At 49.4% G+C, this 19,236-nt stretch overlaps 1 protein-coding gene across 12 annotated transcripts in view; it reads right to left on the bottom strand.

The window, feature by feature from the left end:
- arhgap33 (Rho GTPase activating protein 33) overlaps positions 1–19,236 on the bottom strand; it is a 63,207-nt gene that overhangs the window by 38,307 nt on the left and 5,664 nt on the right. For 4 of the 12 annotated variants that reach the window (XM_069185098.1, XM_069185106.1, XM_069185100.1 and 1 more), the window contains exon 2: positions 1,685–1,753. The exons of 3 other annotated variants lie outside the window; for them this stretch is intronic. In XM_069185098.1, the coding sequence (XP_069041199.1) occupies positions 1,685–1,753 (69 nt within the window). Of the gene's footprint in view, positions 1–1,684; positions 1,754–12,997; positions 13,428–13,475; positions 13,879–13,925; positions 15,217–19,236 lie in introns of those variants that run through there. 5 more of the 12 variants (XM_069185101.1, XM_069185107.1, XM_069185108.1 and 2 more) reach the window with 5 other exon arrangements.

Below are 19,236 nucleotides of genomic sequence, written 5' to 3'. Positions count from 1 at the left end.
TATTGCTTTACATAAACAGCTCAGATACCTTACTTATTCATACAAATTCATTCGGAAACTGTTAAGTAACTGTGCTTGAAAACGTTTCTCCAAGCGAATGGTGTGGATTCAGGGCTTGACAGAAAGTGAGAGTTTGCTTGCAATACAGTAAAAAGCTCAACACAGAGATGCACATGGGGGAAAACCTATTGTGATCAAGTCAATATTTACCTTGAGCAACATTCGAAGCCTTTTACGGGAATCAAAGAGCAATTAAAGAATATGTGCACCCTATACCAACGTTCAAGTCCGTAACTCTATACCTGTGCTGTCTCCAGGGTCAAATAACCGCCAGGAGCTTGACAAAGACAGCAGTAATGGGATCTGTGCTGGATCTCCAAAAGCCTCATCTACCATACTGCTCTCCCACAGCCTGTCACTCGCCATGCCCTGTATCCCAGTCTACTGTCTCTCCTCTCTCAGCGCTGTCGTCCGCTCTCTCCGATAACAGCACGGAACAAAAGCTGCTCCTCCGATTGCTTCTGAATTTTTCACGAGAGGACAAGCGCTCTGCTGCACGTGAACCTGTGCCAAACGTTACGTCCTCCCGCAACCTGGGTTCAACTTTAGCTGTGGGCAAGCATGACAGAACGTCTAGTGGACATTGAGCTGTTTAAAGAAGAGTTAAAATCTTGCTCAACACTACAGCAAAACTATCTCTTAAGATACTGAAGAGAAAGTCATGCAGTCACTCATCAGGTTGTGTCAATAATCATAATCAAGTCAATCAATAATAATCAAGTCATCGGGTCACACTGCAATTTCCTAGGCTTCCCAGGTACTGTACATATCGATCTGGTAGACCAACTATAAAGTTTCTCAAGATCCCACAGCCCTTGATTTAGGAAATGGTATTAATCCACGGAAGTCCTGCTAATGTACAATTTTCTGATACCAGTGGTAGCTGAGTGAAGTTGACCCACAAAAGCTAAAACTGAAGACAAAAACACCAACAATAGCACAACATGATATCATATGCATGACTGTGAGGGAAACCACCACTTATGAATATTCAATTTTGATTGCTCTCTTTTCCTATAGTCTGACAAACTTGTTTTGGAAGACATATAACGAGTTACGATCTGATCAAACCATGAAAACATCACTAATACAGTACTCATTATTTGAGTCCCCAAATCTTTATTCATTTGTTTTTGTATCCTTTGGGAAAAGAGGTTCTTTATCAATGGGAAAGAAACTGTGCTTGTATAAACTGTGGACAGCTGACTGGAGAACCGGCAGACACTGGGGTCTTGAAAACCGGGACTGGATTAGGTCAGGACATGCGAGAATACTTTATGATCTTCTGTCATAATGAACAGCTGCCATGATACAGAAGATTACTCTGAACAGAGCTGTTTAGAGCTTGAAAGGCAGCTAATAAAAACCCAAAATGCAGAAACTCAAGTCTCCTAACAGCAAGGCTTTTACCCTTAAAACATAAAAAAATCAGCAACTCTGACAACTAAAGTGTCTCCAAACTGCAAACCCCCGAGGACCCCAATGGGAGTCTGTTCTTAAGCCCAATTGCCTGAATCGCTCTCGCGGTGAAAGGCCTCCTAACAACGAAGCAACTACAAAGCTACATCGGTGCTGGGGTCCCTCGACACGGACGCGGGGTGGGGTGGGCGAGAGTGCGACTTACCTCCGACATCGGTGAGACTCATTGCCCGCATTAACATGGCAATCTTTCGGAACCCCTTGGGTCCTGACACTTGGGGCCATGGAAGGGAAACAAAACCGACACTTAGTACACCCCTCGAACCAGCTGGCCCCCGACCAAACCACGGTCTTGCGTCCTCACGGTGGCAGCTGCCAGAACGCGCTCACGGCCTCCGAGCTTCCGGAACATTCCTGGGGGCTCAGTCCTTCCGGAACATCCTGGGCGGCCCAGTCACCTCAGGAACATTCTAGGAGCCTCAAGGCTTCCGGAACATTCTAGGAGGCCCAAAGCCTCCGGAACATTCTCAGAGGCTCGAGGCTTCTAGAACATCCTGGGCCTGGGGGCTTCTAGAACATTCTCAGAGCCTCGGAGCTTCTCGGGCCGGGCCTCTGAGGCTCCATTCAAATTTCTCATGCTCCCCATTACCCATCACATCTTCTTACAGATCACGGCGCTCCAGAAGGTTCATTTTCAGAATGATCCCTTTTGAAACAGGCAACTGGGAAGCGCTGTACTTTACAGCCTGCCCTGTTCTGCTGTTGTTTGCTGTGTTGAAGTTCATTCGCATGGTGTATTAGGCATCCCCCCACCAGTACCCCCGGTTCCAGAGTAACCCTGAACTGGATGAAGTGCTTAGAAAATGGATGGCCGGATGGCAGGTGGAATCTGAGGCATATACTGCAGCAGCAGCTGTAATCCAGCAACTTCATCTTGTAGGACATGTAACATTTGACAAAGACCTCAATGGGAGGACATTACAGTCCAGAACAGCCAATTTCAGATTGCAAAAGTCTTCATGTACCACATGTCCATGACGTCATACCGCATATAACCAGCTGGCTCCAGAACAGCTTGCTGCACGCAAACGGCACGATTGACCGTTTGCCTCCGATTCAAAAATTAAAAAAATATGAAAACACACACATTAGGGCCATGAAGGCATCAGCTCTGAATAATGCCATGTGCTCATGTAGGCTTTCCAATCATTCCCAGAACAGTCTAGGAAATCACTCGTCTGTTTCTTCATGTGAGCCTAAGCAGCAAAGTCACTGAGGGGCTGTGAACTAGTGCGAACTAGTTCCAAGACAAGGCCCTGGAGGTCTGAGGAAAGCACTGCTGTACGAGCTGACAGCATTAAAAGCGCGTTTCCAGCACAATGAAATCATCAACCGAGCTACACACGGACACAGCAATCAACAACTACTTTAACCTGGAATCCTGGACAGTTTTTCCATTTGCGCTGTCAATTAAACATTAAACACCTGCGCCAGCCCTTCCTGAACGGGCACGTAAGTTTTCTTAAGCCTGACTGCAGATTGCCAACAAATCCCTGGCTTAGGCTGCTACATTTCACACGTGTGCAGAGCTCTTCCCAAGGCAACGTCAGATACGGAACACACTCTTCACACCTGCTGGACAGGGAGTGCTGTACACACACCAACTCTCGACCCTTGACCTTTCACGGCCTGAACTGCCCTCTCGGTCTCTCGTGAGAATCGCCAGGCCTGCTTCTGTCAGTCGGTGTGATGCGCCGGGGTGGGGTCTGTGTGTGGTACAGAGGGGTCCGGCGCCTTGAGGAGGAATTCTGCGTCACGTGTCCAGGGAGAAGTAGGTCACTGTGTTGCCAGCAGCTTCCTCCTGCTGCCGTTCGGCAGATCTGCGCGGCCCTGCAGTTCAAGGCCGGTCGCCACAGCAACGGCACCTCCGAGATCCTGCCCGGTCTACGTGGCCTCCCCCCCACCACCACCACGATACTCCCTTCCCAGTAGGCCCAGCTCTAGAATCCAGCGCACTGGTGCGCTGCAGGTGTCCCCAGACGCCTGGGGTGCGTCTCCGTGGCGACTGCCAGCGTAATGGGGGTGGGGGGTGTGGGGGTCCGAACCGAGGCATTCCTACGATGGTTTTTCCCCCCGCCCCTCCCAAGGAAAGCGGGTTCTGTTCTCCTGCTCGTCCGAAGCCTCCGCGCCCGCCACGGGCTGGTACGAGTCGAAACAAACCGAGCTGGCGCCGTTTGTCGCGCCGTCAGGAGATAAATCAGCCCTCCAGCGGCCGAAGAGAAAGGGGTCAATCGCCACTGTGAGTCCGCCGTCTGGGGGGGACAAGCGAGGCACTGCAGATTCTGGAAACCCACCCCTGTGACATTCATGCCCCTCTCTGCTCCCTGTTGTACTGAATACACTGCACACCCTTGTACAGGCGCGCCTGCTCTCTCGGGGGAAAAACGGCGACATTGTTGAAAAAAAAGAAAAGCTTCATTAGACAAAACAACATATTTTCCGTGCAAACGGACCCAGTTGCACATTCAGACACGCTGGCTGTAACTCTTTCAGCTGCTTCTTGTGTCGCACATTCATTTGAATGGGGGCAGTTCAGAAAGTGATACTCTGATCGGGAGCGCGACCCTGTTCGGTAAAGTAGGTGAGAAAAATCAACGTTGCAATGATTGACACTGGTCTTCGTGCGGCCAGGCAGTCTTAAGATGCCCCATTCAGTTTACACTCTGTTACGGCAGCGTGGGTTCAAATCCCACTCCAGAAACACCGGCGGATTCCGATCATCCTCCACGCTCAGGATAAAAGAGCCCAACCTTCTCCGTTTCAAACAAAAAAGGCCCTGAGGGGACCTGATCCAAGCGTCCATAACTCTCAAAGTGAAATGTGAACTAGAGGTGACAAATGGAGAACTACATAGAAGTGCTCTTGGAGCAGGAGGCGCTACTTTACACAAAGGGTTGGAGGAGTGTGGAACAGTTAGGCCATTAAGGCCAACACCCTGGTTTCCCTTCAAGAAATGTCCAGATGAGATCCTTGGATCAATTACTAACTCCAGCTGGGCTGAACTGCCTACTCTCATTTGTAACCGTTATATCTTATACCGTTTTATTGTGCAAGGCTGGCCTCCTGTTCATTCTTCTTAATAATAATAATAATTACTTACCCCTATATAGTGCCTTTCTGGACACTCCACTCAAAGGGCTTTACAGGTAACGGGGATCCCCACCCCCACCAGTGCGTACCCCCACTTGGATGTGGGGAGGAGAGCAGAGTGATGAAGCCAGTTCAGAGACGGCGATTATTAGGAGGCCATGACTGGTAAAGGCCAGGGGGGAATACTGGCTAGGACACTGGGGTGACACCCCTACTCTTCTCGAGAAACACCCTGGGATTTGTAATGACCACAGAGAGTCAGGACCCTCAGTTTAACATTTAATAAAAAGGGCATTAACCCTGGTACGCCACCTAATGTGTGCTTGGGGCTGGTATAATTCTGGCTCTCTAAAGATCCCCTTTCAATGCTAAATCTAAAAAAAAATCACTATAGCTGTTTTTGAAATCAGATTGCCTCTTGCCTTTTGGCAGACAAGCACTCAAAACGCCTACTCCATCCTTTCCTAGGCTAAACGAGTTCGAACACACTACAGCTAGAATGGCCAGGCTTCGTGCTGGCCTCATACAGGGCAGAGGAGAATGACACAGCCAGCCAAGCTCTGTCTAAACTGAAACTATGAAAAGCTTTAAAACCAGACATGATGCCCTTGTTACAGAATAACTGATCCTTACAGAATCCTAAAATGTCTCCTAGTCTACGCCACTGAGAGAAACAGCAAAGAGCTGGAAAGAGCTCCCCTGTCTGAGAACACAGACAATCGCAACAGGCAGAAAACAGGGCCTCTTTAATGTCCTCCCCGAACCCCAACCCCCCAGAACAGCCCATTCACAAACGCCACTTCTTGCTCCGCAAGGCTTTAAAATGCAAGCCCAGTGCACACACACACACACACCTCAGTCCTGCTCATTCAGCTGTACTATGGGAAGACTCCGTCAGGGGCACGTCGTATACAGCAAGGTCAATTTTATCTCCGCATTCCGGGACCATCTCTTGGAAACCACCTCCCTATACAATCCCAAGTTCCTTTTCCGCGACTTGTTAGCGAAGGGGCCACAGGCTGCATACTAAACACCCAGGGGTGCCAGCTGCTGCTACAGACCCTGACGACACCTTCCACACAGTTGCAGTGAGTTCAGTCCAGTGAGTTCTTCAGTAAAAAAACAAATACAGAACAGGAGATGAATGAAGGTGAGTGGAATGAAGAAAGAAAACATCTCACAGCCCCCCCGTCTGCACAGTTTCTAAAGCTTTCTCCTGCCCTGGCCCGGAGTAGAGGTTTCAGAAACACACGGCACGGGTTTCAAGTCTGAAGAGAGGCAGACAATGAGAAGTAGCGGTATACGGAGCCGTTTGGTTTCTTGAAAAGAAGGTGCAGAGATCTGCGCTGAACGCAGTTTGCAGGCTGCACAAATGATGAAAACGTTGCACTGGAGTGAACAGTCCTCTGTCCTGCCAGCCAGTGTGTGTGTGAAGCTGGAGACAGACATTTCAGTCATAATTCTTTACACTTCTATAGCGCTTTCCTGGACACTCCACTCAAAGAGCTTTACAGGTCATGGGGATCCCCTCCACCCCCACCAGTGTGTCCCCCCACCTGGATGATGCACCAGTCCGCTCCCCACACACCAGCTCTCAGTGGGGAGGAGAGCAGAGTGATGGAACCAGTTCAGAGAGGGGGGTTGGTTATTAGGGAGGCCATGACTGGTAAAGGCTAGGGGGAATACTGGCCAGGACACCAGGATAATACCCTTACTCTTCTAGAGAAACACCCTGGGATGTGCTTATTTACTGAATGGACCATTTCAGTGTAGTGATTTCAGTACTTTTTTGAGTGGGGGGTAAGATTTATTTCGGCATATAGGGCTTGTTCTAATGAATTTCACCAGGCCAACAAAAAGGGAACTGGTAGCTATAGTTTTCCTTCCAGCTCTTATACTGTGCTCCTAAAATAAATCAGCACTTCACTTGTTGTTGCAGTCTCAGCAATAACAAAAAACCCTATTCTTACCAGCGCTGTCTTAGCATTGAGACCACGTACCAACGGATCAACTCAACAACATCCAACTGTACATCAGAACACTACACAGGGTCCACACGGGACATCACAGCCTCAGCGTCTAGTGCTGCCGGCGATGAACCGCTGTTAAATAGGCAAACAGGTGACCAAGAGGGCTGAGGTAACCTGACAGGATCCTGTGGAAAACTATCCCATCGCCTCGGGATATGCAGCCCTCTCCCACTTTGTACACAGCTGAAGATCCCGACCTCACCTCCTGCTTGGCGTCAGATCTCAGAACGCTGCGGAGAGACTTAAAAGCCGCCTGTGCCTTCACCTCCAATCTGCTTTCTCATAACAGTCGAAAGCGGACGACTTGAATTCACTCCAAAAACACGTGCCGCTTTGGAAGGAAAATTCCCCTGGGCGCGCTGGTTTTAATCACAGATCGCGTAGCCTCTGGGAGGGGGGCAGCCGAGCTCGTTGTAGCAGAGGGCACTAAGGCACGTGCCTCTAGTGTTCTGGAATCATGGGAACTGGAAAGCAACAGAAAACATATTCTACTGCTCTTCTGGGTTTAGGGCACTCCAGTGAAGGTACTGTCGGAATAACGATTCCTCATCACCTCTGTGGAGGTGCTCAAGATGCTAATGGCCATGAACCCAACGTGGCAGATGTGCAGTTAGACGTCACGGATATGACGTAATACAAGACTGAGACCCAGAAATGCTGCTAGGCGTGTTTAAGAAGCGGAACACGGCAGGATCTGTAAAAAACCCACAATGCTGTGGAAAAGCTTCAACAGCCGAGTGGAACCAACACGCAGCAGGTCGGTGTTCCCGCAGGAAGTAAATAGGTTTGCGCAATGAGGAGCCCGTCGCCCTTGACAACCGCCTTGCGGTGCTTAAACTCACTTAATGCCTCATTTCATCTCCACTGGGCTCCTCTTACCAGTGAATCCCTCCTTCGTGGAGCCAGCCAGTGTAAACTGAACACAGTGTTCTCCTCAAATACTGGGCAGGCCAGTTTTCCTGCCTGTCGTGTTAATGGAGGAAGGAGCCGAAAAGGAGGATGAGGAAGGCAGAAAACGGACAACAACGGGGACTTCAAAAGCATGTCAACCTGAATCGCAGTTTAGTACTGGCATCTGCTACCACAGAACTGTAACTAAAAACTGCTGAGCAGACAAGCAAACACAGACAAACGTAAGGGACACACTTGGTCACGGTAGACATATTTCAATTCAGCTTGGGGCTGTTCTTCAAAAACTCATCAAAGGCAAAAATTGGCCAATTGGCAATTGCAAAGCCCTCTGAAAACACAAGAGAGCATGCAGACTGTTCCCCACCAAGACTACGCTGGCCTGCAGCCACTCCGGTGTGCTGTCAGAGCAGAGATTAACAATTAACAGCAGAGAAGTGCTCATCGCGGATCGGATACCAGGCAGCTCGCATGAGCCCAGCTTCTCAGGAATGAAAACGACGCAAAACCTACAAATGCTGGGGAGGGAATAAAATCTCCCATAATGTTGGGGTATCAGACCATTTCAGGTCTTGGCAGTGCTCGCAGGGCCTGGAGTTCACCCCTTCTCGACTCACGACACGTGAAGACAGCACTGGGAACCCGGCACATACTTGCCTTTCGGCTTCGCAGCAAAACCGCAAAAGCATCAGGAATCTTAATATGACCCCAGCACTGAAAGTCGTGAGAGTGCCGGGGTCTTGGAAAAGGACCCCCAGGGAGCTGACAGCAGGGAGCCCCTGAAGGACTGCCTGACGCAAGCAGGAAGTGCAGAGGAGTTCACAGTGGGCCCGTGACCAGAGGCCAACTGCAGCTCTTTTTTATGTTTCTGTAACACAGACATACAGAGGCGCTGTATAACCCATCTGGCAGCCACAGATGCATGCTCTCCCACTGCTTGCTCTGCTGCTGAAAGGCGTCGAAAAAGCAGGGATCTGGGAAGACAGCGAGCAGTCGCCTTCCAAACGCACGCCATCGAGAACCGTGCAATAGAAACATCAGGAAACCATGGTTTAGTCATGAAGACTCATCTAATCAGAGCAACGGGTTCGAGCTAACCCAATTGAGAAATCTCTTCTCCTTTAGCTTTCTCCTTAGCCTTTAGCTCAGTGCAGAACCAGTTGACCAGTGAGTGTCTTAGTCTACTTGAGGTTTGTGATCATCCTGATAGAAATCGCAGCTCCTGACAGATTTATCTCCTGTCACTCATGGGGGTCATGCATGATGAAGCAGAACCACTGCAGCCACAAATAGCCAGATTCTGACACGACATTTTAAAGTGCATTAGGGAAAGCAGACTTAAAAAAAAAAAGAATAACTGTCTCTCTCTCATTACTGCCCTTGCTCACTGTGCAGAAGGCACCGAAGAGTTTTTAATTAGCACGGTGCAATCAACACTTTTGGTCCCTAATTAGCTCTGCAGACAGGGTCTGTATAAAGTCAAGATACAGCATTTTACAGAAACAAATTTGCAAGAATCAAGACTTGCGCTGTGAGATTTCTTCTTGAAAAGCGTAGCTCTGGAGCAATGGTGCATCTGGATCAATGAGCATCTCAGCTCTAGCACTGAACCTCCTTAAGAACAGTGACACATATTGAAGTCCAATTAAAAGGATGGGAGAGGGCCTTGATAATTATGGGAGGGGGAAGCAGAGTCTCGAACCCTGGCCAAGGTTTCTACAAAGTGAAAAAAATGTTCCCACGGCCCCACACTTGCTCTGACGGAGACGAGTCACCAGGGAGCAAGGCTTTCTGGGACGGCAGGAGTGACAGGGAACTCAAGCGTCTTCTGGGACACATCTAATTAAGATCAATGGAGATCACGCGGAGGCCCGGAGTCGATTAAAGCGCTCGGCAATCGGGAGCCCGATCCCCTGCTCGGACCGAAGCCAGGTCCGCCCATGACCTCCAGCTGGTGGACGAACGTTAGGACCAGCAGTTTAAGCCAGAGCCCCCCCCCCCCGAGCATCACAGCCAAGTTGGAATAAAAATGCCAGCATTTTTTCTACCCTTTACTTTCCTGGATTCAAAATATTTCGCTTCGGTTTAATTTTAAATTAAAAAATTCAGAGGAGCGGGAGATGAGGCAGGGAGCTCCAGTCCTGATCCCCAAGAGCCCCAAATCCACTTTGTTTCCTAGGTCACCCTCAGTAGAGATCAATCAAGCATTTGGCCTTGGCAACTCAATGGTCTCCAGTTTTTGGTTTCAAATGATCCCTAAATTAAAAACAAGTCACCTGTTTAACTGATCACCTTCAGCAAAATTAAATGTCTGGGACTGTTAAGCCTGGGACAGTTAATTGATCCAGGTCTTTATAAATGAGTGATTTATTGGCTACTTAGAAAACTTGCTGGACAGGGGCATGACAGGAGGAGAGATGGAGATTGTGGATAAACTGGGAGCCTCTACTGGAAAGCGCTGTGTGACCTCACAGGCAGTATTGCAACTCACGTGGCTCGGCGATGGTTTCACAACACCCCCACTGCAATCTTCGAGGGGAATGTCACCGACACGCCACAGCGCCGATTCCCACACCGCGTCCTAAAGTCCTCAGCCTTCCAGGGTTCACAGAGAACTCCAAGCTCCACGACGGGGAGGGATCTGGGACACAGCCGTAGTCGAGATCAATCGAGCCGCTCGTGAACTCAATTTAGTCACCAGGAGCTCAAGGGTGGAATAAAAACCCGAGGCCCTTGTCCATCCCCAAGACCAGATGTAAGGATCACTGCTGAAGGATTTTAAACAGTACTTCGATTTTAATAGTTAATGTTTACCATCCCTTAATTACTCTGTGACGCAAATATGAGTTGCCTTTGTAATTCTCGGTGGCATTTCTGAGACGTTCTCTAAGAAAACAAACATGCAAACTGATCACTGTAGTAAATAATGCACTCAGCCCCAGGTGTCCACAGTATGAGACACCGGATTAGGCTACATAGTACACTGGCTATCTCCTGCACACATCTGAAGACGCACACTGCTTTCTTTAGAACCCTGTTAATAATTGAAACACCTCCACTTGCAGCTTCAGATTCAAACAGGAAGAAAACATTTACTGCCTAGGTAGGATGACGCCACTCCTTTATTGTCCCAGGTAGGAAACTGGCCTCCTCCCGTTCAGGTACAGGACAGCACGATCCAAAGAACAAAGAACACAGCTATTTTAATGAACCCGTTCCTGAATCAGAAACACGCGTGCATAAGCTGTGAAAAAAAAAAGAAGAAGTTTGCAGCTTCATCTTTACAACTTCGAAAAATAAAACAAGAAACTGGGTGAGATAGATACGTTAGATACGTGCATGACGCAAAAACAAAGTGTACAACCGCCTGTCTAAACTGAGCAGGTCGTTAGCTGTGGGAGTGAAAGATCTCTTTATTCTATGGCTCTCACTCTAGGCAGTCTGAACTGAAGCCTGACAGAAGGAGCTCTCCGATTCACTGTGCAGGGGGTGATGAGTGATGAGATTTCTATTTGCCGTCCACACTATGTGTTTGGCCCAGATGTCGGCCAGCTGTAGCTCTCCTGCACCGATGACTCTGCTGGCTGCCTTCACCATCCAGACAGTCTCGGGCTCCCCGTCAGATTCCCAGGCCGAGCAGCACAGAACCCCACGACGCCTGGCGGGCAAGCACGCTGTATTCCTGCTGCTGGTGGCCGGCTTTGCCAGACTCAATTACAAACAACAACAAATGCCCCGCGGGAGCAGAGACCTGGATGCACGTTCTGCTACACTGCAAGAAAGGATGAGGGAGGAGAGAGACGATCTCCCTCCGAACAAACAAAAAAAATAATCCGATGCTAGAGAACTGCTACGGACCCTACTGGGGGAGGGGAGGAATCTCAGTAGAACCAGCAGCCCAGCATGTCATCCCCCGTGCTGTTTAAATTAAGACCATGCAAAATATAACATGATACAATACAAGTTATGCAAATCAGGTGAACAGTCTTTTAACCCAAATGTATCCAGTACCTAGTGCCAGATGAGAGATCACTAAGAATAAGTGCCTCCTGCATCAAAGGTGCTCATCGCTCCCACGCAGAATTTGAATATTTTATTTTTTCACATGCAAAACCCATTCAGGAACTCCAGCAGCGCATTTAAATGATGACCGCTCCCTTTCATGCCGAGGGCGATTTCGGGAGGAAGTCGAGTTTGCCCTACCGGTTCTATGCAAAGGCCGTTAGGCAGCTGCTTCTGCTTTTAAACCCGGCCCGCAAGATGGTCTGGATAAGAGAAACGGCGCTGTGGTACCGTCAGGTACTGTAGGGTTAAAGATACCGGCTGGCAGTACGGGTACCGACCACTCCTGCTTCAGCACCGGTTCTGTGAACATGAGCGGCCCGGGCAACATCACACACATCGGGATTTGAGTTTTCTCCTTGACCAATCGAAAGTTAGATCTGCACCCACACACGCACACACTGGGAAATGGGGAGATGCGGCTGGGGGCGGACTTCACCCGCCAACAATACCAACACGCTGACAGCCATGGAAGCCGCATAAAACGACCATTAATCACATTTCCTCTTCCAGTGCCCCCGGAACGGAGACGGAGAGAGAAGAGGGAGAAAACAATACCGGCCCCCAGAGATGCTAACGCAGCTACAGCGGGGCCGTGCAACTGTTGAAGACAAACTCTGTAACTATGGTGATTAATCACGTCCCGGCTTCTGCAGCTACACAAACAAGAATGGCGTTGTTTAACGGCACAAATGCACTGCACACGCCTTTGAACACGGGGCGTCGCTTTAGGAGCCTCCTTCGGTGACGCGAGACCATTTCTGACTTATTTAATTAACAACGGCAGCGGCAATGGGGGGGGCTGTACTTTTACCTGCGTGCCAGGTAAGCGACAGGACAGAGAGATGGGTGATCAGACAGCGGTATTGCATTTGTGTCATTCATCAGCCAGTCAGACAAGGTAAAAGGTCGGGAAATCTGTCCCGCCCAGCGATCAGCACCCATGAGCAGATCAGTGCAGCGCAGCCCGGGATGTGTCACGGCCATTTGTGAAGGCGAGGGTGAGGAAGACCCGGCATGCCGAGCACCAGTCCCCTGGAGAGGCAGTCTTGCCGTTCACAGAGCTTAGCCGCCCTTCGGCGATCAAGAGGTGGGGTGACGCTGCGGCCTGGGTTGGGGATACGGAGAGCAGGCGAGACAAGCAGACGCGCGTCTCCTGGCTCTGCAGTTCACGTGTCTGAACGGGACCCCACCTCTTTCCGGACTGAAACAACTTCTTCAAGGGGTGACAGCCGCCCCCCTTCCAAAAACAACAACAACAACAACAACAACAACGTTTCGTGTACCAAAAGTGTTACAGTAACAGTCAACAGCCCACCTCGAAAGAGAGAGAAACGGGAGGGTGTTTTTGTTTTGTTTAAACAAACCTTCGCTTCTCGGCCACCCTGACAGTGACGGATCCGTCTGCGGGGACTATTCCTTTCCAGCAGCACGCAGGGAGACGGGCACATGGTCGCCCCAGCCACATATCAGCGTACAAATAAATAATAGTGGCATACCGCCAAGAGGCCGTTGCATTGCAGCGTGTTAGCAAAACCCCATCGCGATGACCGATCGACCCGCACCTGCTCTCAGCCCGAGACAGACAGGGGTGGGGCGGCCCACCGGGAACGCCCACCGCCACCAGCACCTCCACCGCGTCCCAGTCCGACTCGGGGGGGTCGAGTCATTACAACAACAATACAACACGCCTTCATCGCGTTTCACAACGCCACGCACTTCAACCCCCCCCCCCCCTCCTCTCTGACGCGCGCAGCCCCGCGCCGGCAGTCGGGAAGCGCGCGTGCCGACGGCCGGGAGAGCCACGAGAAGGAAAAAGAAAAAAAGAAACGAGACAATACGTACCGGCGCACGCGACGCCTCCTCCACGGGCCCCCCGCGTGCTTCGCCCCGGAGCAGCTGCATGGGGGGTTGGAGGGGGGGCGCGAGGCGAGTCCCGCGGACCGGATGGGTGACGGCCACACAAGCACACGCGCGTTCAAAACACCGCTAACCCCCGCCAGACTGGTGCGCGGGTGAGCTCCCGAAGGCACGGCCCCCCTCGCCCAGAGCAGGATCAAGCGGCGTGTAACTAATAGCAACAGCAGCTCAGTCTCGCCCTCCTCCTCCTCCTCCCCCCCCTCACTCACTCACCACCCCTGTGACGCTCCTGCGGGACACAAAGAGTTAACCGCGATCTGAACGGCACGGCCCCCCCGGGCAAAACGGGCAGCAGCAACAGAAAGAAATACATCATCATCACCATCATCATCTTCAACAACAGCAACAGCATGAACCCGATGGCCAGAAACTCACCACCATTCCGGACTCCGAGCTGGGCGATGTTCACATTCACACACGGTCGCTCTCCCCCTTACTGTTCTGATCGGGGGTCTTTTTTTTTCCCTCTTTCTCTTTCCTTTAGGATGATTTTCTCATGGTCTCGGAACGCCGCCTCCCCCTGCCCCCCCCGTCCGTGCGCGTCTCAAGTCAGACCCCCCATATTCCTCCAAAAAACGGGGCGCGTCCCGCAGCCCTGAGGAGCTGAAGAGGCAGCTGGCGTCCCGCTCAGATGCTACTGGCACGCGTTTTCAGTCACATTTAGAATCGCGTATTTAAGTTTCGGGATAAAGCAGCCCCCTTCCTCCTCCTCCTCCTCTTCCTCTTCTCAGCGTCCCGGGGTCCCGAGCCTATAGACGCGCCTCCCGACACTGTGTCTCCGCTCGCATCAAGCAAACCCTGATGAGCGTCTCCGGGATCTCTTCGCCGCAACCAAAACCGAGGCGACAGGGGGGAGGTCCGCCGAGGCCCCCAGCGGGCGTCTGTGAGCGTTTCAGCTTACGCGCCGACACAGACGACTTGAAAGCGAAACACGGGGGCGGGGGTGCAGCGAGCAGGAGACCCCTCCCTCCCCCGGACTCCACAGCCCGGGTCCGGCCGCGGTCTGGTTCAGCAGCTGCCCCCACCTCCCTGGCGTCGCCCCCTCCTCTCTCGTTCTGAGATGGGGCGCTCCGTGGAGGTGCCTGCGGACAAAAGGTGTTGCGCGCCGGGAAGCCGGGAGACCAGCTGCGGGCGGACGGATACTCCGGCGACTGGCCCGCCAGTTACAAAAACACAAACACGAAACGACTGCCTCTGGGTTCAGGGGGGGACGAGTGCGTTCCTGTTGCACGCCCCGTGCAACCTAAAAAAAACAAACGATGATCGATTCCCGTCACGCATGTGAAGAATCCCTCGCCCCCTCCTCCGGGTGCAGGAAGGGTCTTTGTGTTATATTATATCAGTGCGGTTTCTTCGGTGGGAAATCGACCTCCCGTTTTGTAAGGGGGGGTCGTATGGTCGACTCCACTCCACCCCCTCTTCAGGACGCAGGAATTGTTTTTATCTTTTTTTTCCCTCTCTCTCTCTCTCACTGGAATTTGAGGCCGATTCGTGTTTTGAATCTCTCACATTGCCGTGAAATATTAAAACGAGAGCTCGTCTTTGTTGTTGCCTGAGCGGCGCATTACAAGCACGGGAACAAGGGGAGATGCATTTCACTCGGAGAAGTAAAAATAAACGCGAAAAAGCGCTGCCGCGGGTCACTCGAACTTCCTGTAGTGTATCTGTACCGGTTTCATTTAATAAGCCTATTGCTTCAGATTTTTTTTTTTAGTACACGTCTGCGGATTATCTTTTCATTAAAACAGAGGGTAGGTTGTCCTTATTTACGTTACGTTTTAATTATAATAATAATAATTATAATTGCTTACACTTATATAGCGCTTTTCTGGACACTCCACTCAAAGCGCTTTACAGGTAATGGGGACTCCCCTCCACCACCACCAATGTGCAGCATCCACCTTTAACATAGTTTGGGCCGTTATTCTCTCCATTACTTAGAAAACACAACAAAAAACACAAAGATATGGAGAAATCATACGTCTTCAATCAGCTGATGGTTACCGCGTACTGTCGGTACTATTTGATTTTGGGAGTCTGCGAGCTTTAGGTGATCAAAACGAGGCCGAGGATCGACATCTCTTGCGAGAGCCAGAAACTGTCAGACTCCCCCTTAGTTTGAGAGGTCTTTGCTGAAGGGAAGCCCGGGGTGAAAATGGCGCTTTTGCCCCCTTGTGGCAATTCTGCCCATTCTGGCCGGGTGGTTGCTAGTATTCCTGTTGATGTAAGGACCCCGTTCGGCCTTTCCCCGAAGGAACACGGGCCGTTTCTTTTCAGCAGCACCGCTGGGCAGCCTGTCCCTGAGTCCTCCCTCACAGAGCTTTGTGTAAAAGAAGACCCAGAGGTTTCTGAACTGTCCTGAAATAGTTTTTTTTTATCCTACTTTAAGTGAATGTGAGGCAGGAAGGCCTCAATGGAAGGAGCTCACTGCGGGGAGAGGAGTGATACTTTCTCTGCTACAGTCGACTGGTCCCAGCGCCTCTTCCATCAGGGTGAGCGCTGGCTTAAAGCACATGGACACTTGCGGCCTCCAAAAGTCTCAACTCAAAAGACTCGGGGATCTAAAATCGACCGCGAAAAGCAGTTCCAAAACTCGGAGCTATCTGCCACACAATGACCCTGAAACTGAGAACTCCCTGCTCATCCCTACAGCAGACAGACTACGTGGAAATAAACATTAAGTACAGTTTATCTCTGTTTAATGGTATCCATTTAACTGCAGCTCCATCTCATCATTTTGATGGTAAAGAAAGGTTTGCTGAGGATGCACTGCGATGTTGGGTTATAGCCCATCTGGATCCGTTCTGAAATACGTCTTTTTTTTGGCCTACTTTAAGTGACTTTAAGGCTCGTTCTATGTCCACACAGGTGGTCACCCCACTGGAGAAGTGGTACCCAAACTCGGTGACACAGAGAAGGTTATAACAGGTTGTTTGTTTTTGTTGAATTTTTCAGGATTTCCCATTTGTAGAAACGGGACTAAAATAAGCCTTACACTAAAACCTCACGCTACACACAGTGTAATTCAAAACGAAAGTTCACGTTGTCATTGCTGTGGGCGATAACAGGAAATCAGTGTTCAGCTGAGGTTTGGGGACCGCTTCTCCATTCTCCTAAATAAATTCAATTTCTGACCACGTTTCGTGACTCATGGTTTTTGCAGAACCTTCTTGGTCGTGTCTCTCCTCACTCTTTTATGCCCAGTTGGCTCTAACCCAGTCTTGGAAGGAAAATTAAAAGCTGCCGAAAAAAATAATTTTCAAAACTCACGGACAGGAAGTACACAGGGGACACTAAATGAAGCTGCACAGTGCTCAGATACCCATTGTTCATAATGTGTCAGAGAATGGGCCCTATAGCCTAGACTTGCCATAAGTAAAGTACATATTAATTGGCGGAAATGGCAGTTCCTAATTACCACACCGCTCTTGAGTCATTATTTTAACTTTGGGTTGCCAAACTAATTTGAATCAGCGATGACTGTAACCCACATGACTCGAGGTTTTTAGCTCGTAAGGATTTAAAGATGCAGAATGGCAGTCAGTCTGCTCCGTGTGATCTAAGCTTTCAAGTAATCTTGCTTCATTACCAATATCCAGGGATTAAATGGGATTTCCTGAAGTTTACACAGCCAGTGCTCTCACCAGGCAACCCAGGATGAGCTGGTACTAAATAAACTCGAGTGAAATGATCAGATTAGTTACGTGCTGTGCAATTCGGGATGTGAAAGCCATATCACCCTGCAACTCACAACTGGCAACCCACTGAAGCTAAGCAGGTGTGAGCCTGGTCAGTACCTGGATGGGAGACTCCTGGGAAAAACTAGGTTGCTGCTGGAAGAGGTGTTAGTGGGGCCAGCAGGGGGCGCTCACCCTGCGGTCCATGTGGGTCCTAATGCCCCAGTGTAGTGACGGGGACACTATACTGTAAACAGGCACCGTCCTTCGGATGAGATGTAAAACCGAGGTCCTGACTCTCTGTGGTCATTAAAAATCCCAGGGCGCTTCTCGAAAAGAGTAGGGATGTAACCCCGGTGTCCTGGCCAAATTTCCCCCCTGGCCTTTACCCCATCATGGCCTCCTAATAATCCCCCTCTATGAATTGGCTTTATTACTCTGCTCTCCTCCCCACTGATAGCTGATGTGTGGTGAGCGTTCTGGCGCACTATGGCTGCCGTCGCATCATCCAGGTGGATGCTACACATTGGTGGTGGTGGAGGGGAGTCCCCATTACCTGTAAAGCGCTTTGAGTGGAGTGTCCAGAAAAGCGCTATATAAGTGTAAGCTATTATTATTATTAATTATTAAATCTGAATCCCACCTCACTGGAACTGCAAACCACCGCCAGAGATGACGCACAGATTGTTTCCCAGAATACAATCCCGCCACCTACTGGCCATGCTTGGTATTGCACACTTGCAGGAGGCAGAGAATTGCAAGGCCTTGCCTGGGGTAATTTAATTGCCCCTCTATTGCCCCTGTGGGAACCTCGTCTTGCGCATCAAGACAAATGATCAAGAGCTCATAAGCGTATAACATACACAGCAATAATATCATCCATCAACACTTCAATACCATGATACACAATAACATTTAACAACATTGCTCAGTCAGAATTTATCGCTTTTAACCTGAGCGATAATCGTCAGTTTATAAAGACACATAAACTCAAGTATGTTTCGCGTAATTTATTAATGTAAATTGGGAGAGTACGGCTCTTCCGGCCTGAGTGGATGTAGGGCGAACACACTGTTCAGATTGTCATTGCGAAGGGTGATTAAAATGTGTAGTTAAAAAGTGGACTTAAATCACACAGTGACTTTATAAACTGATGGTTTAAAATTCTCTGGAAAATTCTCTCCTCTGCATTTTTCCCAACTCCTGTGAGCTGTGAGTCTTCTGTACAGTTAGATTGGAGGTGGGATACAGGTTTAGTAGCAGATGTCTCTTCCCACAATGCTGAAATGGCTTACTTCTGTTTCTCTGGTTCTTCTGCCCATACTGGTTGGGACAATTTTCATTTCTGGAACCACTGTAACCGATCAAATCAATCTAGGGCCTTAGCTAGATTGTGATTCCTCGTGATCATTTTCTGTCAAACAATTTCATCTTAACCCTCTGAGGTTTTTCTCCAGTGTTTACCGGGGAGCCTTGAATTCCAACATAAATGAATAAAAAAGCTTTGATGCTTTTTAGGAAAGGTTCGGAAGGCTGTCTGAATATATTTTGCTCTGTATTTTGATTCTAAGAGATTTTTAAAACCGTTAGTAGAACAGTCTAAAGCAGGACTCTTGTTGTTGAATGCCTTAATAATTCAGTACATTGTATAGATCTTTCTAAATCATTCATTTTTGAGGACTTGAATATCTTTTAAGTTACTAATCAAGTCTGCATGTCCTTAGAATGAAAAAAAAAAGAATAAATGTAATCCAAACAGCTTGGGGAAGCTACTAACCACCATTAAAAATGAATTTAACGAAAGCCTGCTAACATATACCTGTTGCTTTGTTTTGGTTTTTCTAAAATGTTAATAGAAAGGCGTTCTTCCCTTTTGGGTAAGATTTTGTATTTTTATAAACAGTTTTTGAGTGCACATACAGTATATATATATAGTATACGTTTAAACGTATAGTTTAATGTGTGCACGTGTGGTCATGCGTGTGAAGAGCGGTTGAGTTGAGCCTCGC

Source organism: Lepisosteus oculatus, chromosome 27 (assembly GCF_040954835.1).
Source record: "Lepisosteus oculatus isolate fLepOcu1 chromosome 27, fLepOcu1.hap2, whole genome shotgun sequence".
Taxonomy (NCBI): domain Eukaryota; kingdom Metazoa; phylum Chordata; class Actinopteri; order Semionotiformes; family Lepisosteidae; genus Lepisosteus; species Lepisosteus oculatus.
Note: the sequence above shows the minus strand (reverse complement) of the source record. Positions and strands in the feature narration are given on the sequence as shown.